Consider the following 22,414-nt stretch of genomic DNA (forward strand, 5'->3'; position numbering starts at 1 on the left):
CTGAGACTCTGTCATACTTGTATGTCCAAAGTGTCAGCAGTGACCAGCCACACCTGAAAACCCTGCATAATGACCATAATGGAACTTTTCCTTCTTTTCAGAAATAGTCTAAGCAAGAATTTCAGGAAGCATTTTATTGGGATAACCAGAATTCCCAGAATTTTTTATTTCAATCCTGAATCCATGCCAGGCTTACAGTTTGTAAGACCACAGAGATTCCACAGTCCTCTGAAGCTAATTCTTTAACTCTAACAGTACCTGTTTTAATCTCAAAGAGTATTTTAACGGAAAACCATGGTTGGCACAGCTTTATCGGGCATTGTTCCCTCTCCAGGCCTCTGTTAGCAGCTGGATGTTAGCTTCTAAGAGGTGTGGGGAGGGAGATCCTTAGGGGACGTGGTTCCCATCTGCTGGGAAGGAGCCAGTACCAGTGTTCTGCCCACTACTGGCCAGATGTGAAAGTGCAATAGCATCACTGGACCACTGGGGGGCTGGGGAAAGGCAAGGAAATGACCAGTAGGAATGAATGCAGAGGAAATTTTTAGACCTACAAATTTCTGCCTACCATCCTCTCCCCATACCAGTATCCCCCAGGATCTTCCAGAATTATAAGCAAAGGTCTTGAGAATCTCTTACCAAACCTGACTGGCTGGAAAAGCACAGTAACTGTTTTCAGAAGGCAGTGTTTTCTCATTTGAAGTGGAAACAGTTCCTCTCCCTTTTCTAGTAACCGCTAGGAGCACATTAGGAGGCATGAGAATTAATCAGGCAGATTGGCTCAGGCTAGAGCTCATTAGGCACGAGAGCAGACCCTTCCCAGTGGGATTTCAAGGGCTTCTTTGTAGACAGCCACGCTGTTTCCAATGTTGGTTTCATTCTCGTGATCTCTGCATACCATTTTATTCTCCCCTGCATGTTTTTGATGCCCGTGGATTTGCTCTACCCCACCCTACTGGTGCAATCCTGTTCTCAACCTCCCAGCTTCTGACGAATCACTATGAGCAGTGCTGGAAGTATTACTGTCTGCCTTCAGGATGGGGGAGCTACGGGCTGGCTGTGGAGGAAGAACTGCACCTCACAGAGAAGCTCTTCTGGGGGATTTTTGACTCCCTCTCCCACAAGGTAATGGCAGTGCTTCCTGAACAAAAAGAGAGAACCTCATTAACCCAGGCACATAGGAATAGTAATAACTACTGTCTATTTAACTTTACCTTATGCTCAGAATTGTGCCAAGTACTTCACAAATATTCCATGTTCATCCTTATCCCAACTTTCTGAAGCAGGAACTACCACAATTCTCATTTTACAGGGTGGAAAAAAGTCTAAGAGGTCAAAATACTGGCCAGACTCACAAAGTTAACAGAAGGGAGAGCAACCACCAGAGTAAATTACAAAAAATAAAAAATAAAAATAATGTTTTTAGTTCCCATCTTGATGACTTACCTCCCAATCTTTCCCTCCTGACCTGGTATGGCTCCTGATAGACAGTCTTCACCAAGAGCAAGTCAAAAAGGAAAAGTCCTGATATCGGCCTTGATGTTGGGCCATGGGATATTCAGGAGATCTGAAGGCATTCCTCCTCATAAGAAGAGGAAGTCGTGTGGGAACTCAGACTCTGAATGCAAAGTCTTATGGGTCAGTCTGATTAAAATACAGAGGATTCTCAGATCTTGCTCCATTTCCCAGACTTAGATTTGTGAGGTCACCCACTTTAAAGGTAGAAAATGAGTAGGTCTGGTTTTCTTAGAGAAGTCTAGATCTCATAAATAGCTTGTCCACCTGCATGTAAATTAATTTTATTTACTCCTGGATTCCTTTGGTCATGTATGAACAAATCAAAATCCACTTCTAACTCCATGTTATTTCATAGGAATTCATTCCTGACTGGGTTCAGGAGAGAATGGATTTGGTATTGAGTGGACTGCTGAAGATATTCACATATGACCCATATCAGCTGCTACAGAGCCTGGCAAAGCTGACTGTGCCCTCTCCTGTCTTATATTGGGACAGTTTCTATAACCATTCTTTTTTTTTTTTTTTTTTTTTTTTTTTTTTTTTGCGGTGCTGGGGATCGAACCCAGGGCCTTGTGCTTGAAAGGCAAGCACTCTACCAACTGAGCTATCTCCCCAGCCCCTATAACCATTCTTGATGAACAAGTTTATAGCCTTTTCTGTCCTACTGAGAGCTGTGTTAACCTTTAGATATTCTTGGGATTTGTTTTATTTTGTTTTGGTTTTTGGACAAGGAGTTAAACCCAGGGATGTTCTACTACCAAGATACACCCCAAGACTTTTTTTTTTTTTTTTTTTTTCGCTAGACTGGCCTGGAACTGAGATCCTTCTGCTGCTTCGGCCTCTCAAGTGTCTGAGAGTACAGGTGTACACCACCACACCCAGCTTAAATATTCTCGAATTAACTATTTAGGAGATATTAATTTAAACCTTTGATTTTTCAATTTAAAGTAAATTGTAGCTTCAGGACTTTAGAGATGGTCATCAGGTCTTCAAATATACTTCACTTTCCACCAGAAAACACTGCAGGGGTTCTGTATTTTGGTTCACCTGGACAAATGCATGCAATTTGTTTTCATTTTCCTTCGTAAGTGAATGGTTCTGCCTGCTAGTTTCTCTGCTAAGGTGGTGTCTGTTTTTCCTTGCAGAAATATGACCCAGATCTTTTCCGAATGGCCCTGCCTTGTCTCAGTGCTATTGCTGGGGCCTTACCACCAGATTATCTAGATACCAGAATCACAGCCACATTGGAGAAACAAGTTTCGGTGGATGCAGATGGCAACTTTGACCCCAAACCTATCAACACAATGAAGTAAGTCCAGAGTCCTCTCTACACTGGTCCTATATTTTGTCCAATAGCCAGTGTTTTCCTTTTAGAATATAGCAAGAGATTTCAGTGTCCCCTCTTTCCCTCCTGCCAACACTGCTTATCATTTCCCTTGATGCTGCCAGTCACATCAGGCACAAGATTTAATCCATCCATATCTGATTAAATACCATATTACTTATAACCTGCGCTTTTTTGTAGGGGGGCAGAGTTGGTTTATTAGAAGAGATAGATGCACCCATAAATAAATGTCACCTGAGGCATGGAGAGAAGCACCTTGACAAATGATGCAATTAATTTATTAATGAGTTTTTTGACAAAATCTTTACTCTCTGTGAATTAGGCCTCTAAAGTTTTAATAGCTTCACACGTCAAAACAACATAAATAAAACTCAGCTGAGCTCTGACAAGGCCTCAGGTGTGATGGCAGAAGGGTTGGGGTCCTCATTTGAGAGGTTGAACTTGTTCTTTTCCACATCAAGGGATGCTAGAACTTTGGGGTGACCCTGCAAAAGCAGCATTTAATTTGTTTCAGAATATTCACTAATGTTCATTAGGCTAAGGAGATGTGTTTATCTTTTGGGCAAAATATTCTCAATTTTGGTTTGTCGCACTTCCTCCCTAGTTAAGATAGGTGTTGTGGGGCATACTGTCTTCATCTGCAGGTGTATTGAAAATGAAGAACTCCAAAACTGCTTCAACATGAGCAGGGAAAATAAGATTTGTCCTAAATGAGCCCTTGGGACTTGTGTTTGTGGCAGTAGTTTTCAAATGAGAACCTGAACCCTTCCCAGAGGACTGTCATCTTTGATAACATAAAATACATCTTTGGGAAAATTAAGTACACATTCCATCAGACAGAACCTTGAGCTGAGGGGATGATGGGGAAAAGCATTGGTCACTGCAAGGAAGCGGTAAAGGGTATGGTAAAACTTCAGGCCAGTGTGAAAAGAGACAGGTGTTGGTTTTAGAGAACTTTGCCCTTTGAAAATGTAAGCTGCCAAAGGATGATAAAGCAAGTGGTATAATAATTTGCATGTTTTCATAAACTTTATAAAATAGCATCATACTCGCAATTGTATGCTAATAATGAGCGGATCCATAATATTTTGATTCATTCACATATACCTCGGACATCCATGATTCTTCAATGTGAGGAATGGGGACTGACTGGTTAAAATAAAAGATCTTATTACCAGGATATGGGTCATTATCAAAACCTAGTGGAAGACTGATTAAGGCTATAGCAAGGCCTACTATCAGGTCACAGAGACCAAATGGAGAACCTTTGACTATCCCCATTGCATGAATCACCTTGAAGAGTTTGCTGCCCTTGTCTCATTCAACTCAAGATTCAAATTCTGGGGAGAGTGAGAGTGATTTGCCTAGTCATGTGCCTGTCCTGGATGGCAGTTCACATAACACTGCATATAGTACCAGAAAACTACATAAAGCAAAGGGACACTGAGGTGATGTCACCAACAGAAGGGACAAGAGTTGCTGGGCAAACAGAAATGATAGGTGACTACTATACTTCCAAAATTCTAAGGGTGATGAGTCACTGAACCCAAAAAGGTAGACAACCACTTTCTTTGTAATGTATGGTCCTCTAGCTATGCATTTCTGCCATTCCCAGATTCTCACTATCTAACCTGGACACCCAATGGTTCTTTGGGAGCCAGGAGAACCCAGAGCAGCTGGAGGTGGCCACCTGTGCAGCCAGAGGCTTCTACAGAGAAATCTTGTGATTAAACAAGGGTGTGTATGTGGCCTAATCCTGGCACGCCTCTCCTTCTGCTCAGTGATGTAGCTCAGAGTATAGAGTCACTTCAGCTTTGAGACTATCTGATTGATCACATCCAAGTTCTACCAGATGATTGCTAATTCTGCCTACCTTCTACCATAAAGTGCTTGGGGAGGTTGTAAATTTTTTTCCTCTCATTTCACAGTTTTTCCTTGCCTGAGAAATTGGAATACATCGTCACCAAGTATGCTGAGCATTCACATGATAAATGGGCCTGTGACAAGGTAGGGATTATCATCCAATTGACAATTGTCAGTGAGAAAAAACAGCCCAAAAACATTAAAGGGTCCATTCCTGGAAATCTGCCTAATTTGTCTAAGTGACAGACTCTCCATGCCAAGAGCATTCATTATTTCTGAGCAGCAATTCCCAGGGTGGGTGGAGGTTAGAGAAATAGGCAGTGGCAGCTGCTTTGCTGCTTTTGTATTTCTCAAGAAAATGATCAATTCTAAAAGTGTTAAGTTCTCTCTTAGCATTGCATTCCCTAGAGTTTGTGTCAAGCATGTGCTTGTGTGTGTTTGACATAAATGCTTAATAGGGGTGGAGAGGACTTTATTTAATGTTTTCTTTGAATGAAGCACTGGAAAGGGGAAAATGGAATTTAAAGCCGTACCCTTGCATTTTGCTAGGAAGCTGTATTTTATTCCAGGAAGAACACACAAGCATCTTCCTGTGGTAGATGCACAATAACTTCCAGATACTCCCTTATTAATAAGCCTGTCCATCTGGTGTTTAAAATTCCTCACCACATGAGGTCAGGCTGCTTAATAAGTTTAATTGCTATGTCAGCCCTTTAATGCTGGCAGACAAAGTAGGAAGACTATGCCAAAGACATCCAGGATTTCTGTGGGCAGCCAGTGAAGGATTGGGGCCATTGCTCAGCTGCAGCTTACAGCTTGGAACAGTGAACTCTTCCACAGCAAGTTCACAGAAATCATCTTCACATAATAGGCCCACAGGTAGGGGACACCTTAAACCATCAGCTCAGCCTCTATGTGAATCTGGGCTCAGCTCTTATTCTCTTATGAGTTCCTCTTTGGGGCTGATGATAACGACTAAACTATAGAATGGGCTGGTATCTTATGATTCTAGAGCAGGGGTTGCCAAACCTTTTCTGCAAAGGGCTAAATAATAAACATTTCAGGCTTTGTGGGCCAGTCTTTATGGCAACTTCTCATTTCTGCTATTGAAGCAAAAAGTAGCTGTAGGCAAAACATAAACAAAACAATAAAACTTTATTTAAAAAAGAAAAGCAGGTGGTCAGCTGGATTAGGCCCAAAAGCCATAGTTTGCTGACCCTGGATCTAGAGCATCTGAATTTTCTAAGGATCTTTTACATATAGCCATTTGGCCAGTTCATGCTTCCATAGCAATAGCTTATCCATCACTAAACTGTGTGGATTTTACCTTCTGAATCTCTCTGGAATTTGTGTATCTCCCTCTGGCCCTGTGCCATGACTTAGTCCAAGCCACCATAATCTTATGCCCAGCCCGTTGTGATAACTTTCAGACTAGTCTCCCCACATGTGTTTTCTCCAGTCTGTTCTTCACACTGAAAGCAAGTGATAGCTTCAATATGCACATTTGGTCACAGGCTACCACCACTCCTCCTGGTCAACCTTTTTTCCCTATTAAAATCCTTTAGTGACTTCTAATCCTTATTAACATAAATGTCAAAATTCTTCATATGACCTGGCAGGCACTGGCCCATCTGATCACGTCTTGTTTTGTCTCAGCCACATCCTCTTCTTTCAGTGTCTGTCTCTTCCTCTGTGTTTGTGTGCGTATGTGCACACATACATCTCTCCCTCTCCACCCCCCCTCCTCTCTCTCTCTCTGTGTCACACACACACTACATGTGCCTGAAATCCTCCTCTATCTCAACCAGATACACACATGCACACACTATTTCCCAGCTCATCCTTCAAGGATCAATCCAACCATGAATTCCTAGGATGATACTGTCCCAGATTTCTCAGATCTTAAGGCCCTCTTAACTCCTTACTCTCTTCCTTCATAGTATTTAATAGCTCTGTGTGTGTGTGTGTGTGTGTGTGTGTGTGTGTTACATTTAAAGCAGTTACACATTTATGCGTTTATCCCAGTAATCATTTATACTCTTACTAGTGTAGTTACTTGATTAATCTCTCTGACACAGTACTACAGGTTCCATGAGAGCAAGGATCCATGCTTTATCCCCATTACCAGGAGGGTGTTGATTATATAACAAAGAAAAGACTCTTTTCCCTGTCTTCTAGAACCCTCTTCATGTGGGAGAAACAAAATAAACCAGTCCTAGTGGGATAGGTTGTTCAGTGCTATGATGGCCATGAACACAGGATTAGAACACACGCAGATCCCAATTCAACACGGGGGAGACGGGTTCAGTGACACTTCCTAGAGCTGGTGACATAGCATGTGTGAAAGGGTGAATGGAAGTTGTTCCTCACAGGACAGTGCATACATTGCAAGCTTTGCAGGGTCAGCAGGTGCAGACATGGGGAAGGAAGAGAGAGTTTGGTGGCTTTAGGGAACCACAAAACTAAAACATGGAATAGGGCAGGGGAAGAAGGTGAGATGTCAGTCTGGAGAGGTAAACAAGATTATCTTTACAGGTTTAGAGTTTGGCAATCAGAAAATCACAAAGCAGTAGAGTGCCCTGATCCCCTGAGAGAAGTTAAAAAATGAGTCCATGGAGGGGTGGCAAGACTGGAGGCAGGGAGGCTGCTCAGAAAGCTGTCATGTCATCAGGTATGAGCTCATGGTGGCCTGAGCTGACAAGGAAGCTAGAGAGAGGCAGACGAAAGAGTAGGTTGAGGAGGTGGAGATGTCTTGAATGCAGAGAAGTGGCATCAACAAAGACTGCTGTGTTGCTGGCACGGAAAGTCAGTGTAAGCTGGGGCTGTTCCCTGAGGTACAGGAAACCCAAGAGTAGGTGTTTAGAGAAGTAACTGCCAGGTTCTTTTTCAGCATGTTGAGAGCTACCTGTACAATATCCAAGGAGAGCTTAAGTTGGTTTGGAAATTAGGTGAGAGCTCTGATCTGGAAATACTGATTTGATATTAGCCAGCAGTGGCAACTTATGAGCACAGATGTAGAGTAGATCCACCAGTGAGGGTTTTGTCTCTTGAGAAGGGACAAAAACTTGGTAAGTATATATGTTTCACAAATGGAAATTGAGAAGGAGCAGTTGGGAGTCTTGGCGTGTAAGGTTATGGGGATCAGGGAATCTTACTTATCTCTGCATCCACGGTGCCTAGGACCCATTCTGGCACATGCTGTTGAAAAAAAATCTAACCAGTATTTGTCCACTGACTTTCAGAGTTCTTGAACTTCTGTGACTCTCAGAAACTTGCACTGCTATGATTTTGTTCTGGGAGTGGCAGGCAAGAGGTAACACCCAACCGCCCCTCTGTACAGTGGGCAGTTGGTGCAGTGTTCACATGCTCTCAGCTCTGCCTCTGTCCTTACTAGAAGGGTGGCACACTGACCTGGGGCATGTTATTTGCTGGGTCTTTTGAAACATCCTTCTGTTTTAAGTGGGCCTGAAACACAAGCAGGAAAGTGGAAAGGACAGCAACTGAAATGAGAAAGAATAAAGGGGCAGAGTGCAAGATTCAGGAGTCAGAGAGCCTGATGACTTTAAAGGATCAATTAGGCATTTTTGAGGGAAATTTCCAAGCTCTGTCATGATCCATTATTCTAGTTATGAAAATCTAAGGAGGGATTTGGGTCACAGAGCAGGGCTCTTTGAATGCCAAGGATGTGAATGTCAAGGAGATTTGAACTGAGAACATTTCTACAGAGTCAGAGTGGATGGAAATATGGAATTTCCCTGGATGAAAATGTGAAGACCCACCCACTGATAAGGCCTTTCAAGACATTAACAGAGAAGGTAAGACACAGCCTCTGGTAACACTGACTGTGCTCTATCCTTCCCCAGAAGAGCTCAGGGCTCAGTCATTCTCAAGCCCTTTAGAGACTTCCCGGGATTCAATAAACCACTCCTCACCATCTTGCCAGTGAGCAGCAGCCCCACAACCAGTCTCCAAAAGTCCAGCCCTTTCTTCTGTTCTTTGGCACTGAGAACCCGCTGGTGAAAGAAGCACTGTCCAGCCCTTAACAGCCTGGGACAAAATGCACCTGCAGTTCTCCTGCAACTGTGCTTGACTGTTGGGATGTGGGAAAAGAGCAATGAATTGTCAAAGGAAATTCAAACAGGAATGATGTCCACCACAGAGAAGATACAGGGAGTAGAAAGTCTCCAAGGAAACATGAACATGTCTCTTGCTTTCTTTTTTTAAATTAAGAACTTTGATTCATCTCAACTCTTAATTCCTGTCTTGGAATGAGTAGGAGTCCTTTGTGAGCTTTAGTGTCATATGTAAAGGATGGCATGTGTGTCTTTGAATATTGACCATTGATGAAAGAGTTCAGAGATCAAAAGAGAATTCTAAGAAGTTTTACTGGGCATAGTAGTGCACACCTGTAATCCCAGTGGCTCGAGAGGCTGAGGCATAAGGATCACAAGTTCAAAACCAGCCTTAGCAACTTAGTGAGGCCCTAAGAAACTCAGTGAGACTCTGTCTCTAAATAAAATACAAAAAGGGCTGAGGATGACTCAGCGGTTAAGCACTCCTGAGTTCAATCCCTGGTACCAAAATAATAATAATAATAATTATATCTAAGAAATTTTATTTCTCAAGTTCAAAAGAGAGTTTTACACAGATGCATTTTGACAATATCCCATCTTAAACAGTTACTAAAACACAGGGTGTCACTCTCCTGTTCTTTATCTACAAAATGTGAACACTGTCATCAATATTGTTGGTACATTTCCTCCCAGTGCAAAACACTGTGCCCCCAGGGTCTTATACTCATAAACATCAGAAAGACTGATTCTGTATCACAAGTGAAATGTGCAAATGGCATTTGGACCTTGTGAAGCAAGGCTAGAGCTAACCTGTCTAATGTGAGATCCAATTTCCACAGGGTGATGGGCCAGCCAGAATGCCATGGTGTATTCTGCAAAGCTCTTCTGTGCAAATTTCTTCCAGGAGAAGGAAATTTATCGCTGGCCAGCCAGAGAGTCCCTGAAAACCATGCTGGCTGTGGGCTGGACTGTGGAGAGGACCAAAGAAGGGGAAGCTTTGGTTCAACAACGGGAAAATGAGAAACTTCGAAGTGTGTCCCAGACCAGCCAGGTATGACAAGCATTCCCAGAAGCCAATGTTGGGCCAATAGGACCCACAGAGAATCTGGGCAAGCTCTCCCTGGGCCATCATGGTAGGACCACCTCAGATTAACAGTGGGGGCTGGGAAGACACATCCTTGACAGCTGGAGTGCTTGTCAGGGGGTGCTGATAGGAATAAGGAAAATAGTGGCAAACCCAGTGACTTTCTCTGTTTTCCTAGGGCAACAGCTATAGCCCTGCTCCTCTCGACCTCTCAAACGTTGTGCTTTCCAGAGAACTCCAGGTCAGTGCTGACTCTTGCAGAACAACATAATGCGCTTTCCAAACCCCATGGGGTTTAAAGCAGAAAAATAGAGGACAAGGGGTAAGAATGCCCAGAAGAGGGCCACATTGTGCAGAATCTGTGGGGAGAGTCTCAACAGAATTAACCAATCATTCAAGAAAGGGAGGCTGTGTGTTTCTTCCAAGAACATCATAACGGGTGCGGACTCTATAAAAGGAAGAAAAACCAGCAAATTACTGTATCAAAACCCAAAAATAAACAAAACAGTTAGGAGAAAATCTGCAAAACTTGACCCTTGGGTAGAGGTGCTTGCCTGGTCCTTATAAGTCACCCAAAACCATAAGAGTATCCTTCATATCCCACAGCAGATATGTTCAATTTCCCCATAATAGTACAGACAAGCAGTTGTTGCAGGACCCAGAAATAAAAAATCAAGATGAAACCAAAAGCCCTGAGGTGCTTGCTCCCATAGCCCTACCCCAACCCCCAGCAGAGATTGGCAGCCAGGCTATTAGACCAATCTCTCTGACCTTAGAGAAGACTTCTTTCCAAAGTACATCTTTCACTCTGGATCACTGCTATGAGTGACCTAGAAAGAGTAATTTCATTTGAGAAATCTAATTTGTAGCAATTTCTACCATGATGTGATTATTTTTAGTTTGCTAAGCTAAAGATTTTCAGGGATCTAAACTTTTGCTTGAACCCCACTTCCAATACCCCCTCTCAGATCAGAAATATGACACTGGGCTCCTGTGATAATTGAAAAGCTACCAGCATGCGGTTTCAACTAGAAATGTGTCTTTCTCATTAATGCATTAAAAATGCTCATGAATGCCAGGATAATAAGTTGCCAGGGAGGGACAGAATTAGAACTTGTTTTCTCTGTGTACGGGAAGACATAAAACTAATGAGGTGCATAAGCACAGACTGACTAATGGTGGGAGCTCTTCAGCAGTGCACTGTTAGCTTTTGGGGGTGCTCTAATCTTAGGGGTGCTCCCATCTCAAGGCTGCCAGAAATAAACTGGCAGAAATGAAGCTGCTTTTCTCGCTTGCTTTCTCTTTGATGGACATGCCCTTGCTGGGACACAGGGAATGGTGGAAGTGGTAGCTGAAAACTATCACAATATCTGGGCCAAGAAGAAGAAGCTGGAGCTGGAAAGCAAAGGTGAGTTGAGTTCCCAGCAACCCTTGAAGAAGACGGTCTGGTGGTGGGCGGGCGGGGGTAAGCATGTTCTCCCAGAAGTGCAAAGGAAAAGACAAATGTGTGGTCATCTCTTGCCTTGTGACTCCAGGTGGCGGTAGTCACCCTCTTTTGGTACCATATGATACTTTGACTGCCAAGGAAAAGTACAGGGACCGAGAGAAGGCACAAGACCTGTTTAAATTCCTCCAAGTGAATGGTATTATAGTTTCTAGGTAAGTCTCCTCTCAGGTGATATTAGTGGGATGGGGGTGGGAGTGATGGCAGAGGTGGTCTCCTCTCCTCAGGTGTTTAATCACCTGCCTACACAACACATCAGAATAAGTAGAGCAGTTGACTGTTTTGAAAAGAGTTATAATGAATGTATGCATGCATTCGCAAATATTGTGCTATAGGCCAAGGACATTTGTATAATGTTCTAATAATCAGAGTTATAAACCACAGCCATACCACATGTTCACAGCTTTCAAATTTGGGCTTGTTTAGAGAGTTAAGTGAATTCAAGGCACATTCAAAACAATAGAGTGCAGTATGCCAGATATTTTTGAAATGTCCTTCCCTTCACAGCTGTCTCAATTCTACCTAATTCAAAAATTATGTATATGAAAAAGTTGAGATCTTTGCAAAATATGTAAGTTCATTTTCATAGAATCAACAGTCCTCTTTAATCAATATCTTCTATGTGATATTTTATTAAATTATATCACAATAGCAAATATATTCGAGAGAGTCTTTGAACAAGAGTAACTGATTGTCATGAAGGTACACCTTCACTGGGGAGACTGAGTGCCTCCTGATTCCCTCTAACTTTATATTCATCATTTGTAAATCAAAATCATCTGGATGAGCGGTTTACATGAGAATGGTCTTGGCTGCTTACGACTTGAAGGTAGAACCTGTTTTCTCACTGTACACACATCGGTGGTGTGCTGTGCTCTTTAGTACAATGCTTGCTGAGTCCCTGAAGAGTGGAAAGCAAGCTGGAGTACTCCTCTGAGATAGCCATTCCTCCCAGAAGACATGTTTGCTGAGCAAGTTATTTCTTTTTTTAATTTCCTACAGAATTTTTGAAACCGAATGTCAAACAATGAAAATCTGTACAAATATTTCTATTGTATCACATATGAAAAAATCCTAGAACTCATTTTCCATATCGTGGAGCAGCAAAGGTCAGACAGCAAGAGACTGCCTCCTGGAGAGTATTGGAGAAAGACTCCCATCTCATTTTAGTCCCATTATTAACACCAAGATGCATAGCGTGATTTGCTGAGAAAGAATTTGCCCACAGAAATGAAAAGTCCTCCTTTAATGTAACTAAAAAAGAAGTTAAGCAAATAGGAGAATCAAGGAGAAAGATGACTGAATTCAGCAAAGGTATCCTAAATAATTATGTACACATGTCAGACCCTGTGGGAGGCACTGGGATGTATGACGATCAAGACAACAAGAATTCCCAGGCTCCCCTGACCCAGCCTCAGCCTCCTGTCTTCAGCCTCACCATCGCTTGATGACAAACCATTCTTCACTTGCTCAGACCAAAAACCTTGCCTCTATTCTTTTCCCCAAACCACATTCAATCCTTCAGGAAATCCTGATGGTTCTACCTTTTAATTATACCCAAACTCCAGCTGCTGCTTACCCGCTTCATGCTATCAGCATCCTTAAGGCGATAGCTCCCTACTGGGGTTCCCATGCCCATGGTCAATTTTAAACATAGCAGTCAGAACAAGTCTGCCATAATGTCAATCATCTCATGTCACTGCTCTATTCAGAACTCCCAATAGCTTCCCATTTCACTCCGTGCAGAAGCAAAGTCTAAGGATGACCTGCAAGGCCCTAAATGATTTGCTCTACTGTCCACTTCACCTCTCTCTGACCGTCTGCTCACTTCTATTCTACACACACTGGCCTCTCCACCATATGCCTTCAACCCAGCATGCATGCTCCTGCCTCAGGACCTTAGCACCACCTATTCCCTATGTCTAGAAAGCTTTTTCTCCAGATGTGCATATGCCTCACCTCCTTAAGCCTTTATTCTGGTATCAGCTTCTCAGTAAAGCTGCCCTTACTCCCCTGTTTAACTCCACCGTTTGCAAACCCTCACCCTCACCCCTGGGCCCTTTCATCCTACTTTTCTTTTTCCTTTTGTTCACATAACTTATTCACATTTGTTATTCCACATAATTTATACTTGTTTATGTCCTTTCACAGCCAGCACCTAAGTAAGTTCCACAAAAGCAGGATTTTTGCTTTCTTCCCTAAAGTACCCCCAGCTCAATATTTGTTACATGAATGGATAAAGATCACTCTGAAAAATTTGTTCAGAAATCATTGTACTAACAGTTTCATTTAAAAATTTTATGGTTTTGCAGTTTGATGTGTTAAAAAGTCAAAATAAATTGCTCTTTTTCTTTGAATTTTTTTGGAATTTTTTTTAAAAGAAGGAAAATATTGTAGTACATGTAGTGTGTACTCACAGTCAGATTCCCAGCACAAGGGGAAGTTGGTCAGATGGCAAACCAAGTCACTAAGCCAGAATGACCATTAACACTGGAAATTACATTCAGCATGGGGAGGATGGCTGATGCCTCAGAGTCACGTGGCTATCCGTTACTTCCTGGGGTTCACGTATTTCCACCCTAGAGGTATGAAGGATTTGGAACTGGATGCCTCCTCCATGGAAAAGAGGTTTGCCTACAAGTTTCTGAAGAAGATCCTGAAGTATGTTGATTCTGCTCAAGAGTTTATTGCCCACTTAGGTAAGTGTCACTGTGAAATACAACACAAAAATTTGATCTTCCTTTGTCAAGGAGGGAGCTATTCATGATTCATTTAGAAGTATGATTGTGGGGGGACGGGGGGCAGTGGCTGAGACTTGTTTTCCTCACTTAAAAAAAAGTATCAATTTGGTCCGTGGCTTTCCTCCTGGATTTGAGTGACCCTTCTGTCACTGTTTCATACAACTCATCCAGCGAAGGCCATATAGCCCATCTCCTAGAGTGCCTGACTCATGCTGGAAACCCGAGTTCGAGTCCCCAGCACTCTGGGATTGTGGAAATAACAAAGCATACAACTCATCCTATTCACTCTCCTGTTGTGCTTTGTGGCCATGGATATGTGGCTCAGCCTCTCTGAAGCTGCTCCCTCACTGATAGAAGTGTAGTGAAATGGCCAAGAGAACCAACACAAGCAACAACCAGCCAGCACAGTTGTAAAGTACTCTGTAAAATGTATTTCGTGAAATCAAATAGACATATTTATGGCCTTTAGAAAAGCTGTTGTCTCCAAAATGTTGTGATCCTCTGTTTTGATCTGGCCAACCAACCTTGTGTTACCTGTATCATTTTAGAAGCCATTGTCAGCAGCGGGAAAACTGAAAAGTCTCCCCATGACCAGGAGATCAAGTTCTTTGCCAAAGTAAGTGATTCACTATATTTAACCAAATTACCTCTTCTTGGGATCTCTGCTATTTATGGTGTGAGTTAAAGTGATCCATCAAAATGCCAGTGGTTGCAGTGAGACAGATGTGGATTTCTCTGTTGCACAAAAAGGCTGAGGTGGGTGGAGGTCTGAGGATAGGGTAGCCAGCTTGGCTCCACACCATTACCCAGAGATCAGGATCTTTTTGTTTCTCCACTGTCCCGAGTTGTGTTTCATGTCCACATGGTCCAAACCTGCACCACATCTGCAGGAAAGGGGAAGAGTGGAGGGTAGGGCAGGCTGCTGCATTTCTAAAATTCTATCCTATGGCTGGAACTTAGTCATTTCAGTTTCATCTTGCTGCAAGGGAGACTGAGTATGCATTCTTCTAGCTAGGTGGCCTGCCTAGCTAAAATATGGGGGGGGGGGTTCTATTGAAGTACCAGAGAGCATTTTCTTCCATATACCCATGCTCAAAGGGCTAAAGGCACAAAGTAGCTTTACACTGAGAAGCAGAGACAGACAACTTGAGGCCAGAAGGGGTAAGCCATGCCTCAAGTGTACCTGTTGATACTGAGCCCAAGAAGCCACATCTGGGAGCAGGGTCCCATAGGCCTTCCTGCAAATGCTGACTCAGGGCCTCATGCACATTTATTTGGCTCTTAGTCAGTGGCCCTCTCCTTTCATGTATCCCCAAGGCCTCTGGTTTGGGACACAGAAGAGGAAAATGTGATGGAAATTGGGATCCAAAAAATAGACTTTGCTGGAAATTTCAGGACCGGTGTTGAGAAGCTTGCTCACTGAAAATGACCTTTTTAAAGGAAACTAACAGAAGGACTTTGGATAGATTCTTAAGATCTGATGTGTGGTGGATTTTCTAGGTTCTTCTTCCACTGGTTGACCAGTACTTCACGAATCACCGCCTCTATTTCCTGTCCTCTCCTCTGAAGCCCCTTAGCAGCAGTGGGTATGCCTCCCATAAAGAGAAAGAAATGGTGGCCAGGTGAGTACAAAATAGAGAAGGTCATTGTGCTAGTCCCCTTCAAGTTACTATAACTATAAAGAGATAATTAATGAATAAGGAAAGATCTGTGTAGCTCCCGGTTCTGGAGTTCTTAGTGTAAGATTGGTGGATCCAATGCTTTGGGCCTCTGGTGGAAGTGCTGGGTGGCAGTGGCAAAAGCCTATGGTTGAACAAACTGCTCACCTCATGGTGAAGAAGCAAAAGAGGAAGAAGGAGGAGCCAAAGTTCCACAATCCCCTTGAAGGGCACGCCCCTACTGATGTAACAGCCTCCTCTAGGCCTCATTTCCTAAAGATTCCACCACTTCCCAGTAGTGCCACCCTGGAAACAAAGCCTTTCACACATGGACCTTTAGGGGGTGCTTATCCAAACTATAGCAGTCTTGGTGCCCATGCGATTTATTTAAGATACCAGGTGACTTTTGGAGAAATGAAGCCTGATATGCACAGCCAGAGGTTTGGTTAACATCTTGATTTTGAAAGAGAGTGTATTCCCACCTGTCTGCATAATTTCAGCAACTAAGTGAACTGTTGAGGTTATCAGAAGGACTTGGGACAGATTTCCATATTCAGGTCAACTTCCATCCTGAATTGACATTCAGAAGAAGGTGAAGATCATTCTGAAGCTTCAGAAAAGCAAACATACAACGTTGAGAAGAAACAGGAGGACACTGCTTTCAATACCATTCCTATCAAGTTTACAAGATTACAAAAAAAAAAAAAAAAAATGGGACCTTACAAGTCCTGATGCAGACAGTCTGAGATTTGACTTCTAGAGCAACATAACAATTTAAATTTCTAACAGGAAGAAAAATGTTTTCTTCAAAGCCTCAGCCTCCCTACTCTTTCTACTCTGCATAACATGTGAGTACTTTAATAGAGATAAGAACAGAGGGGAAGCTCATGATCAGGCTAGAAAACACGGTCCAACACTCCTCAGAGTCTCCATGTGTTTGATAAGTGAAAGGCAATTTTAAGGGCTAGACTTCTAAATAGCAAAGAGTTAAGACTCTACTGATAGTCTGTGAACTCTCTTCCTAGCATCCCTTGATAGTGAACAGTGCCCGGTGTACTTAATAAGAGCTCAGCCACTAAATCTCACCATCTTTAGGAGGATATGCAACTTTAGAACTTAGCTAACATTTATTAAATACTCCCCATGACTAATCACTGAGTTTGATGTTTCTTTTTTATTTTTTTTAATTCTTTTTAGTTATACATGACAGTAGAATGTATTTTGACATATCACACATACATGGAGTATAACTTCCCATTCTTGTGGTTGTACATGATGTGGAGTTACACTGGTCGTGTATTTATATATGAACATAGGAAAGGTATGTCTGATTCATTCTGTCTTTCCTATTCCCATCCTCCCTCACTTCCCCACTCCTCAATGTCCAATCTGGTAAAGCTCCACTCCTCCTTCCCCTCTGCCTATTGTGAGTCAGCATCACTTATAAGAACATTCAGCCTTTGGTTTTTGGGGATTGGCTTATTTCACTTGGTATCATGTTCCATCCATTTACCAGCAAATGCCATAATTTCATTCTTCTTTAGGCTGAATAATATTCCATTGTCTGTCTATACCACAATTTCTTTATCCATTCAACAGTTGAAGGGTACCTAGGTTGGTTGCACAACTTATCTATTGTGAATTAAGCTACTGTAAACATTGATGTGACTGTGTCACTGTAGTATGCTGATTTTAAGTCCTTTGGGTATAAACTGAGGAATGGGATAGCTGGGTCAAATGGTGGTTCCATTTTCTGAGGAATCTCCAAACTCCTTTCCAGAGTGGTTACACCAATTTGCAGTCACAAGGCAATGTATGAGTGCACCTTTTTCCCCACATCCTTGATCACATTTATTGTTGCTTATATTCTTGATAATTGCCAATCTGACTGGAGTTAGATGAAATCTCAGTGTAGTTTTAATTTGTCTTTCCCTAATTATTAGTGATGTTGAATTTTTTTCATATATTTGTTGATCATTTGTATTTCTTCTTTTAAGAAGGGTCCATTCAGTTTCTTCTTATGAAAAGTGTCTGTTCAGTTCAGCCCATTTATTGATTGGGTTATTTGGTTTTTTCTGTGTTAAGTTTTTTGAGTTCTTTATATATTCTGGAGATTAATGCTCTGAGGTGCAGGTGGTAAAGATTTTCTCCCATTCTGTAGGCTTTCTTTTCATGTTCTTGATTGTTTCCTTTGCTATGAAGAAGCTTTTTACTCTAATACAATCCCATTTATTAATTCTCTATTTTACTTCTTGTGCTTAAGGAGTCTTATTGAGGAATTTGGTTACTAAGCCAACATGATAGCAATTTGGGCCTACTTTTTCTTCTAGTAGGCACAGGGTCTCTGGTCTATTGCCTAGGACCTTGATCCACTGAGAGTTGAGTTTTGTGCAGGGTAAGAGAAAGGAGTCTAATTGCATTTTGTTACATATGGATTTCCAGTTTCCCCAGCACCATCTGTTGAAGAAGCTATCTTTTCTCCAATGTATATTTATGGCACCTTTGTCTACTATCAGATAACTGTATTTATGTGGACTTGCTTCTGTGTCTTCTGTTCTGTACCATTGGTCTTCATGTCTGTTTTGGTGCCAATACCATGCTGTTTTTGTTACTATACCACCATAGTGTAATTTAAGATCTGGTGTTGTGATGCCTCCTGCTTCACTTTTCTTGCTAAGGATTGCTTTGGCTATTCTGGGTCTCTTGTTTTTCCAAATGAATTTCATGACTGCTTTTTCTATTTCTATGAAGAATGTATTGGAACCATAATAGGCATTGCATTAAATCTGTATAGTGCTTTTGGTAGTGTGACCATTTTGACAATATTAATTCTGCCTATCTAAGAGCATGGGAGATCTTTCCATCTTCTAAGGTCTTCTTCAATTTCTTTCTTTAGAGTTCTGTACTTTTCATTGTAGAGGTCTTTCACAGATTGATCCCCAAATATTTTATTTCCTTTGAGACTAGGGTGAATGGGATAGTTTCTTAATTTCTCTTTCTGTTGATTCATCATGATATATAGCAATGCAATTGATTTATGGGTATTAGATTTTTTTTGTTTTGTTTTGTTTTGTTTTTCTTTTTTTATTTTTTTTTTTTTATTTTTTTTTATTTTTTTACGTTTACATAGGGTAATGATGTTTCTTTTTTTTCCCCTTCCCCCCCACCCCTCCCACCCTTTTCCCTTTATACAGTCCTTCTTTCCTTCATTCTTACCGCTCTCCTTAGCCTAACTCTAACCCTAACCCTAAACCTAATGCTAACCCCTCCCACCCCCATTATATGTCCTCATCCGCTTATCAGCGAGATCATTCGTCCTTTAGTTTTTTGAGATTGGCTTATCTCACTTAGCATGATATTCTCCAATTTCGACCATTTGCCTACAAATGCCATAATTTTATCATTCTTCATTGCGGAGTAATATTCCATTGTATAAATATGCCACAGTTTCTTTATCCATTCATCAACTGAAGGGCATCTAGGTTGGTTCCACAATCTGGCTATGGTGAATTGAGCAGCAATGAACATTGATGTGGCTGTATCTCTGTAGTATGCTGATTTTAAGTCCTTTGGGTATAGACCAAGGAGTGGGATAGCTGGGTCAAATGGTGTTTCCATTCCAAGCTTTCTGAGGAATCTCCACACTGCTTTCCAGAGTGGCTGCACTAATTTTCAACCCCACCAGCAATGTATGAGTGTTCCTTTTTCACCACATCCTCGCCAACACCTATTGTTGCTTGTGTTCTTGATAATCGCCATTCTAATTGGGGTGAGATGAAATCTTAGGGTAGTTTTGATTTGCATTTCCCTTATTACTAGGGATGTTGAACATTTTTTCATATATCTGTTGATTACTTGTACATCTTCTTCTGTGAAGTGTCTGTTCATTTCCTTAGCCCATTTGTTGATTGGATTATTTGTATTCTTCGTGTAGAGTTTTTTGAGTTCTTTATAGATTCTGGAAATTAGCGCTCTATCTGAGGTATGGTTGGCAAAGATATTCTCCCACTCTGTAGGCTCTCTCTTCACATTTCTGATAGTTTCCTTTGCTGAGAGAAAGCTTTTTAGTTTGAATCTATCCCAGTTGTTGATTCTTGCTTTTATTTCTTGTGCTATGGGAGTCCTGTTAAGGAAGTCTGATCCTAAGCCAACAAGTTGAAGATTTGTACCTACTTTTTCTTCTATAAGATGCAGGGTCTCTGGTCTGATTCCAAGGTCCTTGATCCATTTTGAGTTGAGTTTTGTGTAGGGTGAGAGATAGGGGTTTAATTTCATTCTATTGCATATGGTTTTCCAGTTTTCCCAGCACCATTTGTTGAAGAGGCTATCTTTTCTCCATTGCATATTTTTGGAACCTTTGTCTAGTATGAGAAAATTGTATTTATTTGGGTTTGTGTCCATGTCCTCTATTCTGTACCATTGATCTACCTGTCTATTTTGGTACCAATACCATGCCGTTTTTGTTACTATTGCTTTGTAGTAGAGTTGAAGATCTGGTATTGCAATACCCCCTGCTTCGCTCTTGCTACTGAGGATTGCTTTAGCTATTCTAGGTTTTTTATTCTTCCAGATGAATTTCATAATTGCTTGCTCTATTTCTGCAAGGTACATCATTGGGATTTTAATTGGAATTGCATTGAATCTGTATAGCACTTTAGGTAGTATAGCCATTTTGACGATATTAATTCTGCCTATCCAGGAACATGGGAGATCTTTCCATCTTCTAAGGTTTTCTTTAATTTCTTTCTTTAGTGTTCTGTAGTTCTCATTGTAGAGGTCTTTCACCTCTTTTGTGAGATTGATTCCCAAGTATTTTATTTTTTTCGATGCTATTGTGAATGGGGTAGTTTTCCTAATTTCTCTTTCTGAAGATTCATCACTTATGTACAAAAATGCATTGGATTTATGAGCATTGATCTTGTAACCTGCTACTTTACTGAATTCACTTATGAGTTCTAAAAGTTTTCTGGTGGAATTTCCAGGTTCCTCTAAATATATAATCATGTCATCAGCAAACAGGGATAGTTTGAGTTCTTCTTTTCCTATTCGTATCCCTTTAATTTCTTTGGTTTGTCTGATTGCTCTGGCTAGAGTCTCAAGGACGATGTTGAATAGAAGTGGTGAAAGAGGGCATCCCTGCCTTGTTCCAGTTTTTAGGGGGAACGCTTTCAGTTTTTCACCATTTAGAATGATATTAGCCATGGGCTTAGCGTAGATTGCCTTTATAATGTTTAGGAATGTTCCCACTACCCCAATTTTTTCTAGTGTTTTGAGCATGAAGGGATGCTGTATTTTATCGAATGCTTTTTCTGCATCTATTGAAATAATCATGTGATTCTTAACTTTAAGTCTGTTGATATGGTGAATGACATTTATTGATTTCCGAATGTTGAACCAACCTTGCATCCCTGGGATAAAACCCACTTGATCGTGGTGCACTATTTTTTTAATATATATTTGTATGCGATTTGCTAAAATTTTGTTGAGAATTTTTGCATCGATGTTCATTAAGGATATTGGTCTGAAATTTTCCTTCCTCGATGTGTCTCTGTCTGGTTTAGGTATCAGGGTGATATTGGCTTCATAGAACGAGTTTGGGAGGGTTCCCTCCTCTTCTATTTCATGGAATACTTTGAGGAGTATTGGAATGAGCTCTTCTTTAAAGGTTTTGTAGAACTCGGCTGAGAACCCATCTGGTCCTGGACTTTTCTTTGTTGGTAGGCTTTTGATGACCTCTTCTATTTCATTGCTTGAAATTGGTTTATTTAGGTTGTGTATGTCCTCCTCGTTCAGTTTAGGTAATTCATATGTCTCTAGAAATCTGTTGATGTCTTCAAGGTTTTCTGTTTTGTTGGAGTATAGATTTTCGAAATAGTTTCTAATTATGTTTTGTATTTCACTCGTGTCTGTTGTGATGTTTCCTTGTTCATTCCGAATTTTAGTAATTTGAGTTTTCTCCCTCTTTCTCTTTGTTAGTGTGGCTAAGGGTTTATCAATTTTATTTATTTTTTCAAAGAACCAACTATTTATTTTGTTAATTTTTCCAATTGTTTCTTTTGTTTCGATTTCGTTGATTTCGGCTCTGATTTTAACTATTTCCTGTCTTCTACTACTTTTGGTATTGGTCTGCTCTTCTTTTTCTAGCGCTTTGAGCTGTAGTGTTAAGTCGTTTATTTGTTGATTTCTACTTCTTTTTTTGAATGCACCCCATGAAATAAATCTTCCTCTAAGTACTGCTTTCATAGTGTCCCAGAGATTTTGATATGATGTGTCTTTGTTCTCATTTACTTCTAAGAATTTTTTTATTTCCCTCCTGATGTCTTCTGTTATCCATTCATCGTATAATAGTGTATTATTTAGTCTCCAAGTATTGGAGAAGTTTCTGTTTTTTTATTCTGTCATTTATTTCTAATTTCAATCCATTATGATCTGATAGAGTACAAGGTAGTATCTCTATCTTCTTGTGTTTGCTAACAGTAGCTTTGTGGCATAAAATATGGTCTATTTTAGAGAAGGATCCATGTGCTGTTGAGAAGAAAGTGTATTCGTTCTTTGTTGGATGGTATATTCTATATATGTCTGTTAAGTCTAAATTGCTGATTGTGTTGTTGAGATCTATAGTTTCTTTATT

At 41.1% G+C, this 22,414-nt stretch overlaps 1 protein-coding gene and 1 non-coding gene across 2 annotated transcripts in view; one reads left to right on the top strand and one right to left on the bottom strand.

The window, feature by feature from the left end:
- Window positions 1-22,414, top strand: part of Ryr3 (ryanodine receptor 3) — a 369,815-nt gene that overhangs the window by 251,579 nt on the left and 95,822 nt on the right. Inside the window, exons 51-61 of the mRNA XM_047539293.1 lie at window positions 982-1,122; window positions 2,661-2,824; window positions 4,789-4,867; window positions 8,449-8,538; window positions 9,701-9,847; window positions 10,059-10,121; window positions 11,213-11,288; window positions 11,416-11,539; window positions 13,968-14,083; window positions 14,674-14,741; window positions 15,626-15,747. Of these exons, the coding sequence (XP_047395249.1) occupies window positions 982-1,122; window positions 2,661-2,824; window positions 4,789-4,867; window positions 8,449-8,538; window positions 9,701-9,847; window positions 10,059-10,121; window positions 11,213-11,288; window positions 11,416-11,539; window positions 13,968-14,083; window positions 14,674-14,741; window positions 15,626-15,747 (1,190 nt within the window). The remainder of the gene's footprint in view (window positions 1-981; window positions 1,123-2,660; window positions 2,825-4,788; window positions 4,868-8,448; window positions 8,539-9,700; window positions 9,848-10,058; window positions 10,122-11,212; window positions 11,289-11,415; window positions 11,540-13,967; window positions 14,084-14,673; window positions 14,742-15,625; window positions 15,748-22,414) is intronic.
- Trnae-uuc (transfer RNA glutamic acid (anticodon UUC)) lies at window positions 2,057-2,130 on the bottom strand. The gene has a single exon. It is a non-coding gene; the product is annotated as a tRNA-Glu (tRNA).

Source organism: Sciurus carolinensis, chromosome 2 (assembly GCF_902686445.1).
Source record: "Sciurus carolinensis chromosome 2, mSciCar1.2, whole genome shotgun sequence".
NCBI lineage: Eukaryota > Metazoa > Chordata > Mammalia > Rodentia > Sciuridae > Sciurus > Sciurus carolinensis.